The 22421-nt window shown below is 44.9% G+C and overlaps 2 protein-coding genes across 6 annotated transcripts in view; one reads left to right on the top strand and one right to left on the bottom strand.

Annotated features, from left to right (window-relative positions):
• Nucleotides 1-22421, bottom strand: part of LOC109398837 (amyloid-beta-like protein) — a 236042-nt gene that overhangs the window by 145436 nt on the left and 68185 nt on the right. For all 5 annotated transcript variants that reach the window (XM_062856846.1, XM_062856848.1, XM_062856845.1 and 2 more), the window contains one exon: nt 19474-19644. In XM_062856846.1, coding sequence (XP_062712830.1) covers nt 19474-19644 — 171 coding nt within the window. The remainder of the gene's footprint in view (nt 1-19473; nt 19645-22421) is intronic.
• LOC115261386 (erbin) lies at nt 17693-19466 on the top strand. The gene has a single exon (XM_029862968.2). The coding sequence runs from the start codon at nt 18506-18508 to the stop codon at nt 19451-19453; it is 948 nt and encodes a 315-aa protein (XP_029718828.2). The 5' UTR covers nt 17693-18505; the 3' UTR covers nt 19454-19466.

Below are 22421 nucleotides of genomic sequence, written 5' to 3'. Positions count from 1 at the left end.
ATACACATACAAATTCAGATTAAAATTCAATCCACAGTTTTCACCTTCATAAAGCAACTTTAATAAGAGAACGTCCATGTCCAATATTCATTTAAAATTCATCAACCACCCCCTTAAACGATTTCAATTACAATCCAACAGGTAAGCTGTTTTTAATTTCCTTTCCCTCTCAAGGGTCGAAAATTGAAACTGTTCGCCTCTGTCCGTGGCACACTGAATCTCACCCACCTAACTGAATTGACACACACGGGATGACCTGGACGACTCTGGGCAGGTTGATACCTACGCTGCGCTGCGATATATTAGTTCGGCAAATACCAATCCAAATTTGACCGATTGTACATGTATGCTTGTTTGTGCTTTCATCCATAAATGCTGTGGGTTTTATCAACACCTAGGGAAGGGTTGTCAACTGTGAGACAGGCATTAATGTTTAAATCATTCTAGACATTTTGTAGTTGGACGGGAGATTTAATAAACATGATAAAATAACCGAACTTCTGGCAGAAAGATTAGACAAGCAGATGTCGCTGATAATCGAGCCCGTGACTACCAATTACGTGTACATTCATAGTTATAACATAATAGGAACAAATCTAGGGTTAGAAAACTCCCATGAAGGCAAAATAGGGTTAACTAGGCTACTATTAAACATCTTTCCGACGAAAGAGTGTCTGGTAAATCATTCCTGTCATGTTGTGATACGTAATAAGCATTGCTGTCGAGCCAACATTGTCCGAGTGGTCAAGAAAATGTCTCTGAACCGTAGCGACACAAATTGTTTGGTGCCTGCAGTATAGCGGGCGAACAAAAGTTATGGATCAGCCTGATAAGTTAAGGTGTTCGTTAACCGTCTAGCGGCAGCAACAGCAACAGCAAAGTTGAAAATCATCATTTTGAGCACCGGAAACAGAGTAAATTGAAACTGAAGTCTGCTTTTCATTTCCTTTTTCGCCCGGATTGACATTCTGTGTTACAATGTCGTAACAAAAAGGACAAGGTTCAATTTTATGTAGTTGCAGGAATAGGAAGCCTGTTTGGGAAGTCATTACACAGGTTCTTGAGAGTAAAACTGATGATAAGTTAAATATTTGCTAATCATTGGTTTTGTTTTAACAATTTAACTTTCATATTTAGAGCAGATTATTCTGTCGAGGGTGGGAGCCTAGGATTCTTTCCTAAGCAAACCATATCCACACATCAGTGTGGACTTACCACCTTTGGCACCGGGAGGTGACCGAGCATCGGCACATACGAACTGCTCAAGCGGAGTAAGCCTAGGCGTGACGGGGAACCAGCAGTTGGCTCTGCTGGTCCTCTTCAGAAATTCCACACATCCGGAAGCAACTCTGTTCAAGCGATATGGCACCGCTTCCAAAGTGTCACAGCCCAGTTAGAAGTGCCTCGGGCACATCAGGAACGATGCCAGTAAGTTCCTGATTATGGTATACTGGTCATGCTTAGTAATTGGTAGATGAGATGGTACACGCTAAGGTAACTATGCACAAGTGAGCTGATGGCGACGGCATTCTATCCTCTTAGTAAGGTCGGGTGGCTCTGACTCAACGCGGCGGATAGGCTAATGTAGACGCTGCCTTCCGCCCCATAAAACCGTGGCATGGCCTTAAAGTACGTTCTTGATCTGTGCCCAACTTAGACAACTAACTGGGTGGATGTAGGTTCAGATGAACACTCCTGATTAGCGCTGAACCGGCTCTGAGCTCAGTCCTCATAACCCAAATAACACAGAAAACATCTTTGAGAATAAATTTAAAAAAAGACGTTGTAGTAAAGTACTATAATCGTATTTGTACACATATTATGTTGAAATCATGTTTTAACTGTGTTTGGCAATAAGAAGTTACTGAAAAATGTTATCATCCTCACTACAAGTTAAAATAACGCAAATTTAACGTTGGTTACACAAGATATTTGTGTCATCGTTTTCCTTCAATTAAAGATGATATGTATAACATCAGTAGCACATAGTTATAACCTTTGAGCATGTTATTAAAACGTTGTTTTTACGTACTAAATACGTTAATGTACAACATTATCAGTTTGCTATCTCTTCTCACTGACTTGATCATTACTTAAGAAACATCTCTTTCACTTAAAAATTCAAGGCAATCCAATTACGATAGCAACTTTAATTTTATGCTTTTCGGTTTGATCTCGCTTCAAGTATGCTAAACGGGGTATCAAAACGGTATGTTTAATAGTCTCTAAAAAACTTGGCGCAGACCACCAAGCAAACCACAGTCACCATGACTCGAAACATGGGCACACCATTCAAATTTATTTGCATGGCAGGCCTCCTGTCACCTAAAAATCACTGGGGGTACTTAACGTGGCGGCTAAATTTCACTTATTAGCACAGTTTTTACACTATTTTTGATCCCGTGAAACATACGAAAACAATTAATGGGTATTCGTTCTAGGAAACGCACTCCACTTTGTTATTGTCATACCTATGTTCAAAACAGGTCATATAAAACCAAAAATGACATCATCGTATGCTATTGGGAAGTAGATGTTCAAAATACGTTGCTATGATGTTTTTTTTCAATGTATTTCATTCGATTCTAGTGGTATTCGACAAATATGTTATTGAGATGTATAGCAGTCGTAATTGAAACGTATTTCTAGAACTTTGAGTTCTTCCGTTTATCAGGCCAGACCAATTTCAGTGCCTGCTAAAAAGTTCACACTACCATTTTTATATAGGTATAGCCGTTTGTTCATCTACTGGTGTTTCTGCCAATAATTATCCATCTGGAACAATTTTAATATGTAATGAAATAATATAATTTCCAGGAGGTGAACCAGCTCTCAAGCTGAAAACCTCTTAAATAAAGATAAAAAAAATAAAAAAAAAATAAAATATAATTTCCTTATTGATAACGAAGACAAATTCTACAGTCTAAAAGAACATCATTAATACATTATAATTGAAAATAACATCCTAAAACATTCTGACGGTACTTTGTCAAGAACCACCATGTTGCATGTCTGAATATTTGTTAGAAAATTTCTTACAAACCACAGAGATGTCAGAAAACTTCTCTTCTTATTTCCAATCCGATGGAAAGCGAATGAATTTATGACGAGGAAAAGTGCTTATTTCACCATAAATTTTGAACGGCACATGAAATTAAGTCATAGTGCCCAAACATCGAGATGGTAAATTACGAACGATATGTAAACCCTGAAAATTATTTAGAGCCATCACTGAATACTCCATTTATAATAAATGCCATATTTATTTGCTGTGCGTGGTTAATGAATATTAATTTCGTGTCAGCAATAATGATGTTGCTGAGCACATATTCAATACATAATTTTATGTTGTAAGAATGTATTGAAAAACATCTTCAGTAACATCAAAGATGTTTTATAGGCCGCCTTTTTTTGCGCATTTTCGGTTATATAAGTGTATGAAAATACATAGACGTTTGTATGAAACATGTATTATCTCGGGTGGCCTCCCTGCTTGCATAGATAACAACCTGGATCCTTGGCGACTACTTCATTTGCAGTGAGGGATAGCGGCTCTAAGGGGGGCCCAACAGACATGACTTCGAAATTCAACAACTGTAACAACGTGGTCGAGTGTGGAGTAACTGAGGGAGCGGCGTTGAACCCGTTCGCGCGTGGAGGCTTGGCTAGATCGCTACTCCGAGGGGCACCAGCGAGCCAGCGGCAAGAAGTTCAAGTGGAGCAAGTGGTGCATGAAGCGGTACAGCGCCGACGGAGGAAGCACAGATGACCGGTGAGGACCTCACGCGGGCGCTGAACCGCAACAGGAGCGGGCTACCAAAGATGTTGGTAGTTGCTGAACAGCTGGACGAGCTGATCGGCTACACGCGTGGGCGGACAACCATCAGCAAGGACCTGAAACAGGGCCTGCTGAAGCTCCGCAAATCACTGGCTCTGGCCAAGAAGGAGTACGACCTCCTGGTGGAAGAGCGAAGTGCTGCTGATGCGAGCAGGGAGAGTGGTCCACCCAAACGGTTTTTGCTGAGCCTGCTGAACCTGCTGAGGAGACGCGGACCAAGAAGCGTCCGGCAGAGTCGGGAGCAAAGCCGAAGAAAGAGAAGGTGAAGACCAGCGTAGGTAACCAGGCTGCCAAGCCGGTTGCGAAGAGCGCAAGGGGCAAGGAACGGAAGCCAACCGGACCAAGGGAAGGAGAACCCTTGGATTACGGTAAGAAAAAAAGAAGAAGATGAGAACTACGAAACCAGCCCGAAAACGAGCGAGAAGTGACGCGCTGATCTTCAAAACCGAGGCAGACACATACGCCGAGGTGCTGAAGGCCATGCGAGGCGAGAATAGTCTCCCATCGTTGAGCGCGGATGTAAAAAGCATCCGGCGCATCATGACTGGAGAGATGATGCTAGTACTGAAGAATAAAGCAGCTAATAAAGGTACTTCCTACAAAGCACTAGCCCAAGAGGTACTTGGCGAAAAGGTGCAGGTAAGAGCCCTAAAGGCGGAGACTTCAACTCTCAAGTGTAAAAATCTGGACGAGATTACCGACGCAGAGGAGCTCGCAACCGTACTCAAACAGCAGTGTGAGATAGATGTACCAAGTGCATCGATCCGCCTGCGCAAGGGTCCGGCTGGCACGCAGATTACCGCGTTCAAACTCCCCGTAGGGGATGCGAACAAGGCGATTGCAATCGGCAAGATCAAGGTAGCTTGGTCAGTGTGCCCGCTCAGCATATACGAGCCGCCAGTGGCGTGCTTTGTTCAAGGACATAAGCCCTGGGCATGAAAAGGCCCAGACCTGAGTAAGCTCTGCAGGAAGTGCGGAGCAGAAGGCCATACCGCCAGGGAGTGCAACTCTGCACCGAAATGCCTGATTTGCACGGCGAACAAGGGCCTCACGACAGGCGGGCCTAAATGTCCAGGCAAGCGAGGAGGTCGAAGTTCCAAACGATAATGCAGGTTACACAACTAAACCAGAACCACTGTGAAACCGCACAACAGTTGCTGTGGCAATCAGTCTCGGAGTCAAGTACAGACATCGCACTACTAATTTCGACGTCGCACGAGGGCTTCGCAATAGTGCAGATCAACGGGGTGTACTACTGCAGTTGTTATGCCCCTCCCAGGTGGACGATAGACCAGTTCTCGTCTATGCTGGAATCGTTAACAAGCGCAATAGTGGGATTAAGTCCCGTGGTCATCGGTAGAGACTTCAACGCCTGGGCGAATAAGGTGGGGTAGCCGCTTGACTCACACGAGGGGTTGGGCCTAACTCGAAGCTATGGCTAGACTGAACGTGGATGTCGCGAACGTAGGCGGCAAAAAAACCTACAGTAGGAATGGTGCAGAGTCCATCATTGATGTAACCTTCTAGAGCCCGGGTCTAAACCGTAGCTCGAACTGGAGGGTCGACGATGTATACACGCATAGTGACCATCTAGCGATTCGATACAGAGTGGAATAGGGAGGAAGACGGCAACAGCCGAAGGTCATCGACCGTCATCGGGGAATTCTGACTTCACGATGTTCAGAATGACTATGCAGATGTGCCTAGACAGAGGCGAATTTCCGGAGAGGTGAAAAAGGCAAAGATTGGTTCTACTGCCCAAACCCAGGAAGCCACTTGGCGACCCGTCGGCATACAGACCTATCTGTCTGCTGGACACCGCCGGAAAACTGTTGGAACGGATCATTCTGTCGAGGCTGATGGTCTATACCGAGAAACCCGATGACTCTGTCTCTCGGATAACCAGTTCGGCTTCCGGAAGGGTCGATCGACGGTGGACGCTATTAGGGCTGTAACCAAATCGGCCAAGATAGCGCTCCAAAAGAAGCGAACAGGAATCCGCTATTGCGCGGTTCGCACGCTGGACGTTAAGTATGCGTTCAACAGCGTGAGCTGGGCTGCCATTGAGTGCGCAATATACCACCTTGGAGTCCCAGTTAGCCTATGCCGGATACTGGAGAGCTACTTCCAGAATAGGGTACTAATCTTTGACACCGAGGAAGGCGAGAGGAGCTACAACAACACCGCAGGGATACCGCAGGGGTCCATCCTGGGTCCGGTACTATGGAACGCGGCGTATGAAGGCGTATTCAGGCTCAAACTTCCACCGGACGTAAAGCTGGTCGGCTTTGCCGGTGATATTACCCTCGTGGTATACGGCGAGTCGATAGAGGCAGTGGAACTGACAGCTACTCACGCAATTGGCATAGTGGAGGACTGGATGAGGTTGAAACATTTGGCACTCGCGCACCACAAAACGGAGGTGGTGGTGCTAAACAACCGCAAGTCAGAACAGCAGGCAGTGGTCACCACAGGTGGATGCACACTCAACTCTAAGCGCTCACTGAAGCAATTGGGGGTCATGATCGACGATAAGCTGAAATTCAGAAGCCACGTAGAATATTCCTGCCAAAGGGCAAGCATGGCGATAATGGCATTGTCAAAGATAATGTCAAATAGCTCGGCAATAGTCTCGAGTAAGCGTAAGCTGCTCACGGCAGTAGCGGTCTCCATACTACGGTATGGTGCCGCTGCATGATCGAAGGCGCTAGTGGTTAATCGAAACGTGAAGCGACTTGAGAGTACCCACAGGGTGATGTGCCTTAGGAGGGTGAGCGCATACCGCACGGTCTCAAAGGACGCGGTATGTGAGCTAGCGAGCATGATGCCCATAGCTTTAGTGGTGACAGAGGATGAAGAATGCTTCGAGCGACGCGGCATAAGAGGCGCGAGGCGTATCGCCAGAATCTCGTCTATGCTGAAGTTGCAAAGGGAATGAGATTCCTCCAGCAAGGGTAGATGGACACACAGGCTCATACCGAGCGTGTCCAAACGGACGAGCAGGCCCCATGGCGAGATGAATTTTCACTTGACTCAATTTCTGTCAGGTCATGGGTGCTGTAGGTGGTATCTGCACATATTCGGACACGCAGCCTCCCCCGCATGTCCGGAGTGTGCAGACTGTAACGAGACCGCGGAGCATGTGCTCTTTGAATGTCCACGTTTCGTGGAGCAAAGGTCGAGTATGCAGGAGGTATGCGGAAGAGATATCACGCCTGACAACATTGTTGAAAGGAAGTGTATGGGGACGGACAAGTGGGACTTCGTTACTTCCACGGTTTCTCGAATCGTACTTGAACTATAGAGTAAATGGCAAGCCGAACAACAGCTAGTTGAGTTGGCCCCCCTTCCCCATCCAGCTTGAGTTCAACGGGTAGTCTAAGTTCTAGCCAGGACACGAGCCTCCAGGAGAGAGTGAACAACTGAAGGCAGTAGCTGGTGGAACGCTTACTATTAGAGTGTCGCCCCCCCCCTCTTGGGTATCTGTTGCAGATTTTCTCATTCTATAAAAAAAGGCTGATGATCTATACCGAGAGGACGGAAGACTCAGTGTTCTCAGATAACTAGTTTGGCTTCAGAAAATGGCGATCTACAGTGGACTGGACGCTACTAGGTGAGTAAAAAAAATGACCGAGAGAGCGACTCAAAAGACGCGAATAGGAATCCGCTACAGCGCGATTATCACGTTCGACCACCATCGAGAACGCCATAAATGCCGTAGGGAGTCCCAGAAAGCCTATGTTGAATGTTGTGTGTTAAGGTGAAACATCAAACTTTAGAGGCCCATATCTGACGAACGAAGCTTCAAACCAAGCCGTACTTGTTTATCGTGGCTTTATCAGTTTATCAGTCCCATGTCGTTTCTAATGCGTTGACAATTCTATGAAAACCTTGGTAAGGCGTACAAAGAGTGCCCAAAACGAGATGTCAAAATATTTAGTCATCGAAGATACAAATGCGCAGATCGGCAGAGAATGTTTCTTTCGACCTATCATTGGAACGGAAAGCCTTCATTCTGTTACCAACGATAATGGTCTGCGCCTTGTGGCAGTCGCTACTACTAGAGGAATGGTACACGCAGAAAAATAAATTGTAAACACAATTAAATTCTAGTTCAAATCAACCGATTTTTCAGTTTACTATAGCGACAAACTGATTTCTAGTTTAAACTGAACTGTCCTATTTTTTGATAATACAAATATTTTCGTTTGTCGAAATTTTTGACAGTTTGTTAAAACAAACAGAGATTTGGTATTTTAAACATGAAATAATAGATTGATTCAAACGACTGCACTTTTGCCACTAACAAACCCGGAATGTTATTGTGTTGGTGACGGCAGCAGCTGCGGTAGCTCGGAAATCTATTTTTAGACTGTCGGTAAGCGGATGGGGAGGAGAACGACTAAAAAAAGTCAAAAAAGTCGAAACCGATCAACTTTTTGTGGATGCTGTCGTGAGTACCTGCGCGTTATCCATCACGACCAAAGCTGCACTTGGAAGTTGGCGTGATGGATTTGCTGCACCTTCTTCGTTGTGGCGATGTTGGGGTAAGCATTTTATAGATGTGTGAGTGCTTTCGGACCATGTTTATGGTTTTTATTTTGTTGAAACAAATGAAATTTTCGACATTATATGAAATGATGATAATCGGTTGTTTTTATCGATAAACTCTAAATGAAAACAATTAAAAATAACTTTGGAATAAGTAAATTCTCAGTTTGAAAATCAACCATGCGTTTTATTGTTTTAAACAAGCGCCATTTTTCTGCGTGTAATTAGCAGTACCTACTTCGCACGTAAGAATATCCGAAACACACACCGAGACGAGGGGATAGGAGAGACCAACAGATCTGGAGATGTCAACATTTTATGGGGATTTATCCATGAAGCAGTGACAACAACAGCGCAAGAGGTGATATATACCACTCAGCCAACGCCAACGTAATGGTTGGTTCGAGGAGGAGTGTCAACGAGTGATGAACGAAAATAATAGCGTTTCAGCTGATCAGTCGGATCGGTCTATAGCTGTCCAGATGTGTCTTCCCATGGGCATCGTAGCATTCAGCTTAGTCCCGCTAAGGCGACATGGGACATCGTAGAGGAGGCTAATGTCGCCGGTATTTGCGGCTTTTTCACCTTCGTCGGCTAGAGAGTCCGCCCACGCTCTTTTGTCCCGCCACCATCTCTTCCTTCTCGGAGGCCAAATAGCACTGACGGGCTACTGCTTTTGCTCCTCATGTTTTTGCTCGCTATATCGCGGCTTTGACGTTCTTTCGCCCGTCTATCTTCCTCCAGGTGTCATCTGTGATCCACTGCTTTCTCCGGATGCGTTGCTTACCCAAATTATTCTCGCCGGTGGCGATGGAAGCGATCTTGATGAAACTCCATTGATCTTCTACGCTTCCGTCATCCGGAATATCCGCAGCACGGTTCTCCTGCTCCTTGACGAAGGACCTTTTCACCGCAGCGTCTTCTAGCCGGCGTAGATTGAACCGGCGCCCGATTTTCTCCTTCTGTCAATGGATCCTCGCAATGCACAGCCGGATCTCGCCGATTAGGAGATGATGATCGGACACAATGTTGGTGCTACGTTTGTTCCGCACATCAAGAAGGCTCCGTCTCCATTTGTGGCTGATGCAGATGTGGTCGATTTGATTTTCCGTGACGCATTCACGAGAAACCCATGTAACATTGTGCACTGGTCGATGGGGAAAGAGCAATCCCCCGATCACCATGTTACTGTTGCCACAAAACTCTGCAAACAGCTCTCCGTTTTCGCTCATTTCTCCGAGACCAAGGCGTCCCATGACGTACTCATAATTCGAGTTGTCGGAACCAACCATCGCGTTGGGGATCTTGATATAAACTTTTGGAATATCATCCACGACAGCATTCAGTTGAGTGTAAAAATTCTCTTTGTCTTGCAATTCGGCAGCATCGGTTGGCGCGTAATATGGATCATGGTAAGGTTTCCAACCCGTGTTCTGAATATGGCTACAATTATCCTCTCATTAATAGGTTCCCATTTCATGAGCGCAGCGTGGGTGTGAGCACTGAGCAGGAAACCAACTCAACGGTGGTGAGCAACGTGTTCACCTCGTAGGCTAGAGTATAGCACAATTTGACCCGACGTCAATCTGTGTTCTCCAAAGTTCGGCCAACGGACTTCGCTCAGTCCTAGGATCTCAAGCTTCATACGGCATGCCTCATAGACTAGTTGTGCCAGCTGGGCAAGGGTTATTACATTCCAAGTTCCAATTCTTGTCCGTTGTATTGCGCTAAAAGTTGTTGCCGTTGTCGTCCCCTATCCACCGTGGTAGGGCTGCCAGCTTAGGTACAGCTGTCGGTGGATGCCAGAACAGACGCTGTTTGAGCCGCACCTCCTTGATAAACGCACGGGTCGTACCTCCTCAATCTAGCTGAAGTCAGAAGAACAATAGTGCCTATGCTGTACTACCAGCTAAGCACATAATACTTAGCTGGCGGTCTTTGTCACCGTTTAACCAGTGGAAGCATGGGGTAGGAACTTTTGAGGACCAGAGCTATGTTGGACGCTCTCCTTATCGATTCATCGTTTTGCAGCCCTGTGTACTAACAGCGTATTTCCTTCACCCTAAAAGCCAGAGGAAACCGTGGAGCTGCGAATAATTAACAATAGTCAATGAGATAAATGTGGAATTGCATATTTCTGCATAAATGTTTCTATCAATAAGCGATGCTTTTATTACCCCGTTTAATTTGCCAACGGGACCCATGATAAATTCAGGCCCCCCACGATAACGGTATTCATGTTTTGTGCTTCGGTTATAATTTGGCAGTTATCTTGTTGAATCATAGCCACAGCCGTTCGGTTCCCTCCATAAGAATTTATTTATCGTCCGGCAAAACAAGTCATCGTCGCCTTCGGCATCGTCGTCGTTCGGAAGAGCGAGCGCATTAAAGGCACGTGGACAATTATTACGCCAATGCGCCTCTTCACAGTCAGTGGTGCCAGCCACTGCGTCCATGCTGTTTGTATTATTACATTCATAAAGGATTCCACCGCAAATTTTATCGTTCCAACAGTGGTTACCTACTTCTCCCCGTTCCGAACCGGGAACCCTCCACGCGGCGGCGGTGGTCGATGGTTGGCCGTTGGATGTCGTTGTCATCGTTCGTCGTTCAAACTTCCTTTCGCCATTAGTCTTTGCTCATTCAAGGAACGTGTATTCGGAGAACGTTCAGCCCTGATGGTTTATGCAGCGACAGCACAGTTCGTTTATTGTTTTATGTTGTCTTCACAGAAAATTTAATTTGGCTGCAGCCGACATTCTTGCATTTGTGTTTTGGTTTCAGGCTGGCTGTGGTGGTTTCGGTGAACGAGACGTTCGGATTTGGTTGCTTTATTGCTTCATCGATTAGCTCCGAAAGGGAAGCCATTCATGTTCTGCGAAGGGGAAAATCGCAACTCGACCGAACTCGTACTTTGGATTTGGACGATTTCTGGCAATAGCTTCCAGTTGTGTTGAATTGCTAATCATAAGAAGTTGGTTATATCCGTTATGAGCGTACAATAAAACGAATTTAACGTTATTGTTTTCATTCAAGCTACGTGAAATTATAGAATACAGGAGAAACAGAACTGGGAATCCAGTTAGTCTAGTAGATGAGGCTTTGTTTCACAAATCTGAAGAACGTGGGTTCCAACCCGGTTACAGTCAGATTAGTCGACGCATCAAAAGCTAAATTTCCATTCCAAACGCGAAATCTGTGCTACTGTACGCCAGTGAAACCTGGTGTGTATCAGTGGAGAGCACTCAACGGCTGCCGGTCTTCATCAAAAGATGCCTGTGGTATATAATTCGTGCATGGTATTTTCAAAATTGGACCTTCAACGTAGAGCTCCATCGTCTATGGCATGAAAAGCCGGTAGCGCTAGAGGTTCAGGAGAGAAAGTGGCGGTATGTCGACTACACTCAATGCAGGGGCGGTAATAAAATCTACAAGTAAGCATTAGATTGGAATGCAGCAGAACATCCCAATAGAGGCAGGTCCAGAGGCTTATAGCACTGCAAAGAAATAGAGGAAGACGACAGACGATAGCGGGCAATCGCCTAGGATGGAAATCTGCACCATGGATGCTCAGGACAGAAGGAGCGTTTCAGCGGCGTATCATGTTGTTTCAGGGGCATTACGGGCACCAGTGGAACTCAAGAGGAGAATTAAGGAGGGGCGGTTTTCAGGATGTTTAAAGTCGTTTCAGGAAAACATAGGAGGTACCAAGAGCGTTTCAAGGGGATCTCAGGGGAGTTCGAGAAGTCTCTGGACGTTGAAACGCCCCCGAAAGGGCTTCAAACTCTATAAAACAAATCCGAAACTCCAGTTTTTGTTCATGGCGTAAAAGAAGATTCTAATGTATTCGGATTTTCAACTTTTTTTTCTTGAAGATTATCGAACTTTGGCTAAATAAATATTTGTCATTGTAGCTCTTAGTCAAGTGGACATTATTAAGCAATCACGCTGCAATCCTTATTAAGCAATGATATTAGGGAATAAAGCCACTTTCAAAGCTAAAGAAATCTCAAGAAAACAAAAATGTGTGAATACCAACCAGACAAAGGTTCGCGTCATGAGTGCACAAAAGAAACTCATTAGGAATGCAACCTCAAACTACTAGTGCTAGAAAAGCTCCATCACGGGCGGCTCGTTCGTCTTTAGCACCGATGAACTCATGGCGGAAAACGAAATCTACATTTCTACACTGATTTCATCATCAAATCAAACAAAGGTGCCGCGGCGCTCTGGCGCTACGATGCGGTGCGGTGCCATGACGGACCGAGATAAGAAAATGATGAAAAAAGTATGTATCTTAGAACGAAATCTCTGGAGTGCCTCCGGGGTATTCTCTCACTCGGGATTCATCTTTCGAGCTTGTCTCTTGGATTTTTTTATTTGGAAAAGACGAAAGACGCAATAGGGAGACCACCCCTTGAGGAGACAAGCAAGTTTCAAGTTGTTCTCAAGATGTTCGAAAAGAATTGTGGAGCGCCATACCGGAGACGACGACTTTCCCCCTCTATTTACCTACTAAATCTTTTTGCTTTGGCATTTGTGCCACAGCTCGGTGCCACCGCCACCATGCTCGCGGCTGGCTGCTCTGGGAAAAATGGAATGTGTGCTTTCCCTACGGGAAACTCCCGCCCCACTACTACTCCGTCGAAAGGATGGGGGACATTATTTTCACGGAGTGTTGTGAACTGTACGGAATGCACGGACTTGCAATTTATATTAAGCCGTCATCAGACTTTTTAGTGTTTTCTCGGTACGGTTTCATCTGTTACGTGATAAATAACACTAAATCTCTGGTGACTTTTGCTATTTTCCAATAGGGCGACGATAAAGTTATGTTGGCAACCAGCACAAACAACGAACGGTATAGTTTTGCATGCTATTTTATTTTTATATAATGATTTCACCACAGAAATTGGTGGCGTCTCCCAATGAATAGTTTACGGTGATGTGATGTGAGTTGAATAATAATAGAATGTTTTACCCACTTCAGATGCGATGATAATTTGTGAAATCAGATGTAGTACGGATAAGCTTTTCTACCATCGTTATCACGAACATATTTTAGCAAGGCTGTCTCTGAGAAAATCTTCAACCTAATAAAACACTGTAGAGTGAAGTAGGACAAACCCCACATTAATGTACGGACCTGCTCAACCCACTTTACAGGGTTGTTGTCCGGCATTCTTGCAACATGCCCTGCCCATCGTATCCTTCCGGATTGTGCCACCTTCTGGATGCTGGGTTCGCCGTTAAGTGCAGCGAGCTCGTAGTTCATCCTTCTCCGCCACACACCATTTCCCTGCACACCGCCAAAGATCGTCCTTAACACGCAACGCTCGAAAACTGCGAGTTCTTGGAGGTCCTTCTCGAGTATGGCCCATGTCTCGTGTCCGTAGAGGACACCGGCCTTATTAGCGTTTTGTACATGGTGCATTTGGTGCGAGGGTGAATCTTTTTAGACCGTCGTTTCTTCTGGAGCCCGCAGTTGGCCCGACTTTCGCTGATGATGCGCCTTCGAATTTCACGACTAACGTTGTTGTAAGCCGTCAGTAAGGATCCGAGGTAGACGAATTCCTCCACCACCTCGAAGGTATCCCCGTCTATCGTAACATTACTACCCAGACGGATCCGGTCGTGTTCGGTTCCGCCTACCAGCATGTACTTTGTTTTTGAGGCATTCATCACCTGTCCGACCTTTTCTGCTTCGCGTTTCAGGCGGGTTTACAGCTCTGCCACCGTTCCAAATGTTCTGGCAATAATGTCCATGTCGTCCGCAAAGCATACAAATTGACCGAATTTTGTGAAAATCGTTCCCCGGCTGTTGAGCCCGGCTCGTCGCATCACACCTTCCAGAGCGATGTTGAAGAGTAGGCATGAAAGTCCACCACCTTATCGCAGTCCCCGGCGAGATTCGAATGAACTGAATAGTTCACCCGAAACCCTTAGGGGGCATCCATTTAGTACGTCACGCTAAAAATTTCACGCTAATAATTTTCAACCCCCCTCCCCCTTTCGTACGGGTTTTTCTTATACTTAACACATTGCTTGTCACATTTTTTAGAACCCCCCTCCCCCTCTAAGCGTGACGTACTTTATGGATGCCCCCTTACGCAGTTTTGCACACCGTCCATCGTTGCTTTAATCAGTCTAGTCAGCTTCCCAGGAAAGCCGTTTTCTTTCACTTTGTAGGCAGCATTCAAAATAGTGATCGCCCTGAAGTTCTCACATTTCAAATGGTCGCCTTTCTTGTGAACGGGGCAGATAACCGCTTCCTTCCACTCCTCCGGTAGCTGTTCGGTTTCCCAGATCCTGACTATCAACCGATGCAGACAAGTGGCCAACTTTTCTGGGCTCATCTTGATGAGTTCAGCTGCGATACCATCCTTACCAGCTTCTTTGTTGGTTTTGAGCTGGTGAATGGCATCCTAAACTTCCCTCAGCGTGGGAGTTGGTTCATTACCGTCCTCCGCTGCACTGGCGTCGTCGTTTCCTCCGTTGCCGTGGGCTCCCGTGCCTACGTTTTCCACGCCGTTCAGGTGCTGATCGAAGTGCTGCTTCCACCTTTCGATCACCTCACGTCCGTCCGTCAAGAGACCTCCGTCTTTATCCCTGCATATTTCGGCTCGCGGCACGAAGCCGTTGCGGGATGCGTTGAGCTTCTGGTAGAACTTCCGTGTTTCTTGGGAACGGCACAGCAGTTCCATTTCTTCACACTTCGCTTCTTCCAGGCGGCGCTTTTTCTCCCGAAAGAGGCGGGTCTGCTGTTTCCGCTTCTGTTTGTAATGTTCCACGTTTTGTCGAGTCCCTTGCTGCAGCATTACCGCCCTCGCTGCGTTCTTCTCCTCCAGAACCGTTCTGCACTCTTCTCGAACCATTCGTTCCGTCGATTCCGTTCCACGTACCCGAAGGTGCTCTCGGCTGTGTCGTTGAAGGCTGCTTTCACTGTACTCCAGTAGTCCTCTTAAGGGGCCTCATCGAGCTCGCCCTCGTCTGGCAACGCGGCCTCGAGATTCTGCGCGTATGCTGAGGTGACATCTGGTTGTTTCAGTCGCTCTAGGTTGTACCGTGGCGGTCGCCGGTACCGTACATTGTTGATCACGGAGAGTTTTGGGCGCAGTTTTACCATCACCAGATAGTGGTCGGAGTCGATGTTGGCGCCACGATAGGTCCTGACGTCGATAATGTCGGAGAAGTGCCGTCCGTCAATCAGAACGTGGTCGATTTGAGATTCCGTCTGCTGTGGTGATCTCCAGGTGTAACGATAACACAGCCTGGAAAGAGGTGCTACGAATGGCCATATTTTTGGAGGCGGCGAACTCAATGAGTCGTAGGCCATATTCGTTCGTTTGCTGGTGCGCGCTGAACTTACCAATCGTCGGTCTGAATTCCTCTTCCTGGCCTACCTGAGCGTTTAAATCTCCTATGATGATCGCAGCTCGCAGTCCGACCGTTGCCACGCGTAGATAGGGATAGGAGGTGATCTCAAAGGGATAAGTATTGCGCAAATTACCCGACGATTGTAAGTATGAAATTGATAGCATACTCATGTTCTAAGGCACTCATTTAGGCTAAAATTAGCTGATCGAGCAAGTGGTAGGGAGGTGGCTCGATTCCGTACGGCAAAGAGTAGAAACATTCCGGTTTACATATTTATTTTCTATTGAAACAAATCACTGTATAGAGATACGTCTAATTTAGCCTACGTTGTGGTATAGATAGATTGTGTGATACAAAAAGGAGCACATATGAGTTGTAGTGGTTGATGATGGTAGGGCTCTGCACCGACAGCGTTTTGCCCGAACATTAGCAGACTACTATGATTTTGCCATTTTTGCCAGGTATTTTCAAATCTATACCACTGTATGGCGGCCATGTTTGTATAAAGTAAAACAAACTTGTCCTTCAATGTAGATAAAATGCCACAAAAGGCTAAAGAGCATGATATCACTTTTCAGAAATGATTGCTCAGCTACTGCACTACAAGAAGGACAAGTATGTAGTACATTTCGGCAGTAGGACAAAGGTCACTGGTTTTAAAGTTTCTTCGAATTCGTATTGCTCCTTGCCCCATTCAGGAATCAGGAACTGACATTCCAAAGAAGTAAGGCCAATTTGAATTAATATTTCAGCCTAACACATATTGGAATATGCGTTTGAAGTAATAACAAACGTTGACGGGATTCCTTTCAGAAATTCATCACGAGATCCTATCATGGATTCTTTCACGGGTTTCTCCAGTAGTTCCTCTAGGAAAACGGTCCAGAAATTAGAAAAAAATCTAAAGATTACTCCAGGCATATTTTTTACGGTTTCCTCGTCGGACTTCTACAGGAAGCCCTACCAAAGTTTCTTGTGGGGTTTTATCAGGTTTTGCATCCAGGGATTACTTCCAGGATTTCTCAAGAGATTTATCCAGGAATTCCTGCTGGAGTTCCCACAGGATTTTTTACAGGAATTCCTCCAGGGGTGTCTACCATGACTTTCTTTGGAACGTTTCTATGGATTACGCACAAGACTCTTCCCAAGATTTAATTGGGATTGCTACAGGGTTTTTTTTTCAGGATTCCTCCAAGATTGTTTTCCCGGGAATCCTGCCGGAATCCCTTCAGGGATTTCGTCAGGGATTGTTTTATTATGTTTTGATTTTTCTCGGGTTTCCTCCTAAGATTCTTCCACGGGTACTCTCATGTTTTCTTCAGTGATTCCTGCAGAATTTCTTCCAGGGACTCCTTCAAGGATTTCTCCCAAAATTCCTCGAGGGATTCCTCGAGAGATTCCTTCCACGATTGCTACCAGGATTCTTCCAGGAGGTGCTCCTGGGATTCCTGCATGAATTCAACCAGATTTTATTTTTCAGAGATTGTTTCAGGAATTTTTTTTGGTATTCCTCCAGGCATTCCACTTAGGATTCATCCTAGAATTGTATCAGTAATTCTTCTTTAGACTACTCTTCCAGGGATTCCTCCAGAGATTCATCCAATAATTCCTCCAGGAAATCCTCCGTCGAATCCGCAAGGGGCTTCACCAGAGATTCTTTTAGCGACAGTTCCAGCGATTTTATGGGTATTTCGCCTAGAATGTTCCGAGAGTACTTTTCCTTTTTTGTCAGGGGTTCCGCCAGGGATGTCTTATAAGATTTTTTCCAGTATTCTTTCAAGCATTCTGCCTGAGGTTTCATTTAAGATTTTTTCTCTGAACTACTTTTTAGATTTCTTCGGGAATTTGTTCTGGAATTCCGGTTGTAATTCTTTCAGGAATTATTCGGGAATTCACTCCAACCCACCCAGATTTGAAGTAAGCAGAGCTTTGCAGTGCCCACTAAATCGATTCTATACCTACAATCCTCGAGGCAGACGCTAGAGATTCGAAGCTATACAAAAAGTTGGCACAAATGTCCCAAATGAAGGGTAACGTGCCTTTGGAGCTGGCCTTCTGAACCATTCATTCCTTGGCACGGTTAGCTTAAAGCCGCATAACACCATGAATTAGGGGTCACCTGTTTAGTGGACTCTTACCACTGGATCATGCGGTCCGTAGTGTTATTCTTAGCCAATTGAGACAATCGCTACCGACACTACACAGCTATCTAGGCTGGTCGGGAAAAGAAGTTAATATTGACGATCAACTTTCAAACGAGCCCGAACAGCCTCCGTCAATTCATCTGGGGATTCCACTCTGGAATGGAAGCCTTCTGTGGATTCCTCCAGAATCCTTTATCGATATTTTCTAGTGATTCCTCCAGGAAATTTTTCCAAAACTTCTTTAGAGATTCCTACAGGAGTACAGGATTCATGAGTACCAGTCTTGGATCCAGGAATTTGATCAATGGATTTCTCCAGAAACTCCTGAAAGATTGCCAGATAAGAAAGAACTTCTGGAAAATTTTCAAATAAAACTACAAAAAGATTTACAGAAAGTATTTCTGAGGATTTCTTGAAGAGACCTTTGGAGCAAGAAAAAATAGAAAGAAGTTCGGGAGCATTAGTTTGTACGCATTGTTTGCTTTCGATTCGAGTCGAATTCTTGGAAAAATATTTTCAACAAAGTAGTCATTTCTATTAATTTAACATCATCAAAATAAAAACAATCATCTTCATCAATAATTCACCCCCAACAATGGCATCAAAATTCCTTTCCTTACTAGAGGACAAAATTCGCTCCCAGTGCGTGTGCTACTCGGTCCAGAAGTGTATCGAAGAAAATGGCAGAAAATTAAATCTCTCCCGATCCAAGATAAAGACCGTCCCGCCAGCACTGGACTCGTGTACCTTTCTCTCGAAACTGTCCCTGGATGGCAATTTCCTCTCGTCGGCCTCAATCACTGGCCTTCAATCGTTGAAATTTCTTCGCTACCTAGCGTTGAACGATAACGAATTAAACGAATTCCCGGAGGAGCTGTGCGAGCTGAAGTTTGTCGAGTTTCTAAACATTGGAGGCAATCCGATAGACCGCCTACCCGAATCCATCGACAAATTGAAAAATCTAATTACTCTCTGGTGTAATGATATGCTGTTGGAGCTGTTGCCCGAGGCCCTCGGAAGGTTGCGGAAGCTCAGAACGTTCGGGGCCCGATCTAATCAACTGAAGGCTTTACCGGAGTCATTCGGTGAGCTGAAGCGCTTGCGGTGGCTTTCGTTAGAGGATAATGGAATCGATTCACTGCCGGAGTCTTTCGGAGAACTTTCCAGGCTAACCCATTTGAATATGGCACGGAACCGATTCATCGACCTCCCCGCGACAGTATCCACGCTCAAACGATTGAAATTTTGCTCGTTCGCGGAAAATCTAATTGAACATGTAACCGAAATTGCACTGGCAGAGCTTGACTTCATTCCCACGCTTTTATTGAATGGTAATCGTATAATGTCTATGGATGAATTAATATTTCATACGAAAGAAGTGCGCTTCAAGTTTGACATTTTGAATGAACTCGTTTCGGAAGATTGGGAGTTTAGCCTACCAAACAGCGAGCTCAATCTGGTGGACAGCAATGATGACGACACGTTTGAGGAACCGTACGAGATGGAAGTACCCCAGCAAGCTCGGTTTTGTATGGCTGTTTGAAGAACTGTAGACTGACTTACCTTTTTACAGTAGTCTAGTAGATCCATCTTATCCCGCAAACACGTCGAACCGGGCACTTTGATGCTCAAGTCCGTCGACCATCTACCCTCCTCTGAGAGGTACTGCGGGTGATATGTCTGACCGGCTTCGCACAACACTGATATCTGTGGTTCCCACCGCGGAGAGGCAGCCTGTAATGAGAAGGAAAGCAATTCAGTTAGTACCATTCCCAATTCCAGATTATAATTTACAACTAACATCCATTATTCCAATAAATTTTATGCATCCAAATTGCCTGATTGTGTTATTAGAACCCAATCCCATCGAAAGCCTTCATTCGATTTTAATTATACAACTCCCTGGGCTGTTCTGTTCCGAAATTGGAAGTGCTTTTCACGCCGGGCAAATAAATACATCCAAAACCCCCTTTTTAACACGATTCTCACGCCTCTCATCAAAATTTCATTGGATCAACTTTCCCACCCCAAACGGTCGATGGCTATTTCCGTTAGATGGAGGCCGTTTGCGATTCTCTCTCGATTAGAATAATTTATTCCACTTCTAAACTGGGTTATCAATTAGCAGGAGAGTTTATTTACACGACTCGATGATGATATTTCTAGCAGTTGTCTGAAAAGTTTCCGTATCATTTCACGGGTAAAGTTATTTCTGAAGAGGATATAATCTATTGTAGTTTTAATAAATTTTCGGTATCTTTTTCAAACGAATCTTGCCAACATTTCTTTTAATGTGACATTAAAGGAATCGTTCGAAGAACTATTTCTTATATTGGATTCAGCTTCAGAAAACACGTTTTGAATAGATATGTGTAAAAATTTCGAATGAGATTGAAAAATAAACGTTGAAACGTCAGTTAATAATATTGACAATTTCATCAAATTCTTTTCAAAATTGTTTTCAGCAGAACTCTTTGGGGTCGTACACAAATTACGTCACATCCTTAGGGGGGAGGAGGGGTTGCACAACGTGACGACCCTTACAAAAAAAATATTGAGGTCACATACAAAAAGTGTGAGACAGGGGGAGGGGGTTTAAAAAAGGTCGATTTTTGTGTGACATAATTTGTATATCACCCCTTTGAAAATTTTAGTACAAAGCCCTGGGAAAAATCAGAACAAAAGCCCAATGAATTTCTGGCGCACTATGTGCTTAAAAAATCTTGGAGACTTTGCCATGGAATATAAGGGAAAATTAAATGAAGGATTGGTAGATTACTTAGGGTCTGTTCAATTGGAGAATAAAAATTAATTTTCACTTAAACTTGACAGTCCGATAATTATTTTCTTAGGAAAACTGTCAAGTTTAAGTGTCGAATAGTCAAATTTAAGTAAAAAATAATTTTAATTCGCCAATTGGAACAGGTCCTTAGTAGAAATAATTGAAGGTTATTTTCTCAAATTGCAGCCTGGCTATCTGAACAGAAGTATATTACTTTGCCCATTACGTGCTGCTGAAGTGCTGATAGCACTCCACACATAACAGCAAGGATTTCGGCCTGAAAAACGGTGTAGCGTCTACCAAGTGAGCAAGACTGATACAGACTTAGCTCACGAGAATAAACACCAGCACCTGCTTGACCTTCGAGAGGGGAGCCATCAGTGTAAGATACGATGCAGTCTGAAATACTTCTTTCCAGATATCCAGATGTCCACTCTTCCCGGGAAGGGAATTTCGTGGAAAATGTCCTATATGGAAAATTACAAGCAATTGTAAGATCACTTGGAGCAAGGACAATTTTGTCCCAATTCACCAAAAGTGGAAACAACGAGGTGTATGTTCACAGGAGTTTCCTCTAGTAGACCGAGTACCCGTAGACGGTTAGTGCAAGAAAGTGCTTCTTGTTTGAGATGGATGTGTAGTGGGGCAACGTCAAAGAGAACTTCGAGCGCTGCCGTGGGAGTTGAAGAGAACTCTCCAGATTTCGCCATTGAGCACAACCTTTGGAGATGGCCTAACTTTGATTGGATCGTTCTCATTTCACCCTTTTGCCATCACACAAGACATCCATAGGCCAATATTGGCCGAACCACAGTTGTGTAGATCCATTTGATATACTTGGGTTTAAGACCCCAAGTTGTACCAAAAGTTCGCCGGTATTGCCCGAAGGCCATACAAGCTTTCTTGATTCTGAACTCAATATGAGCTGTCCAGGAAAGCTTGGAATGAAGAATGGCTCCAACGTACTTTGCCTGTTCAGTCACATCGATTTCAGAATCAAAGAGACGCAAAGGTCAAACGCCATTACGGTTTCGCCTTTCCGTAAAAAGAACAATAGATGTTTTACTCGGATTAACCGAAGGGCCATATTGGCGACACCAACCCTCAACTACCTGAAGGGTGCTTTGCATCAGGTCGAAAGGGGTGGTGATACACATACCAACTAACAGTGCTAGGTAGTCGTCGGCAAAAGCATAAGTAGGAAAACCGCTATTATTGAGTTGCCTCAATAGCGTATCTGCTACGAGATTCCACAAAAGCGGTAATAAGACTTCCCAATGGGGGCATCCACAAACACTCAATTTCCCAATCCCTGCTAGACGCAATGTCGCGTAGAAATATCGGTTTTTAAGCATTTGATGAATCCAATTGGAAATCATTGGAGATATACCATGACTCGTGCGGCTTCAAATATGGCATCGAAAGGCACATTGTCAAAGGCACCATCGATATCTAAGAAAACACCCAAACAAGATTGCTTTTGAGCGAATGCTTTCTCGATATCGTAAACAACCCTGTGTAAAAGAGTCACAGTGGACTTACCAGATTGGTAGGCATGTTGGTTCACATGAAGAGGCACGTTGGCCAGATGAACATCACGGATGTGATGATCCACAATGCGTTCTAAGCATTTCAGGAGAAAAGAGGTCAAACTGATAGGTCTGAAACTCTTTGCCTCTTCATACGACGCACGACCCACTTCGGAATAAACTTCACAGCAATATCCCGC

This window comes from Aedes albopictus, chromosome 3 (assembly GCF_035046485.1).
Source record: "Aedes albopictus strain Foshan chromosome 3, AalbF5, whole genome shotgun sequence".
NCBI lineage: Eukaryota > Metazoa > Arthropoda > Insecta > Diptera > Culicidae > Aedes > Aedes albopictus.
The sequence above is the reverse complement of the archived record's forward strand: the minus strand, read 5'-3'. Positions and strand labels throughout refer to the sequence as shown.

What these genes read in the sequence shown, in the direction of transcription:
- LOC115261386 (XM_029862968.2), top strand. Translation starts at nt 18,506, where the DNA reads ATGGCATCAAAATTCCTTTCCTTACTAGAGGACAAAATTCGCTCCCAG.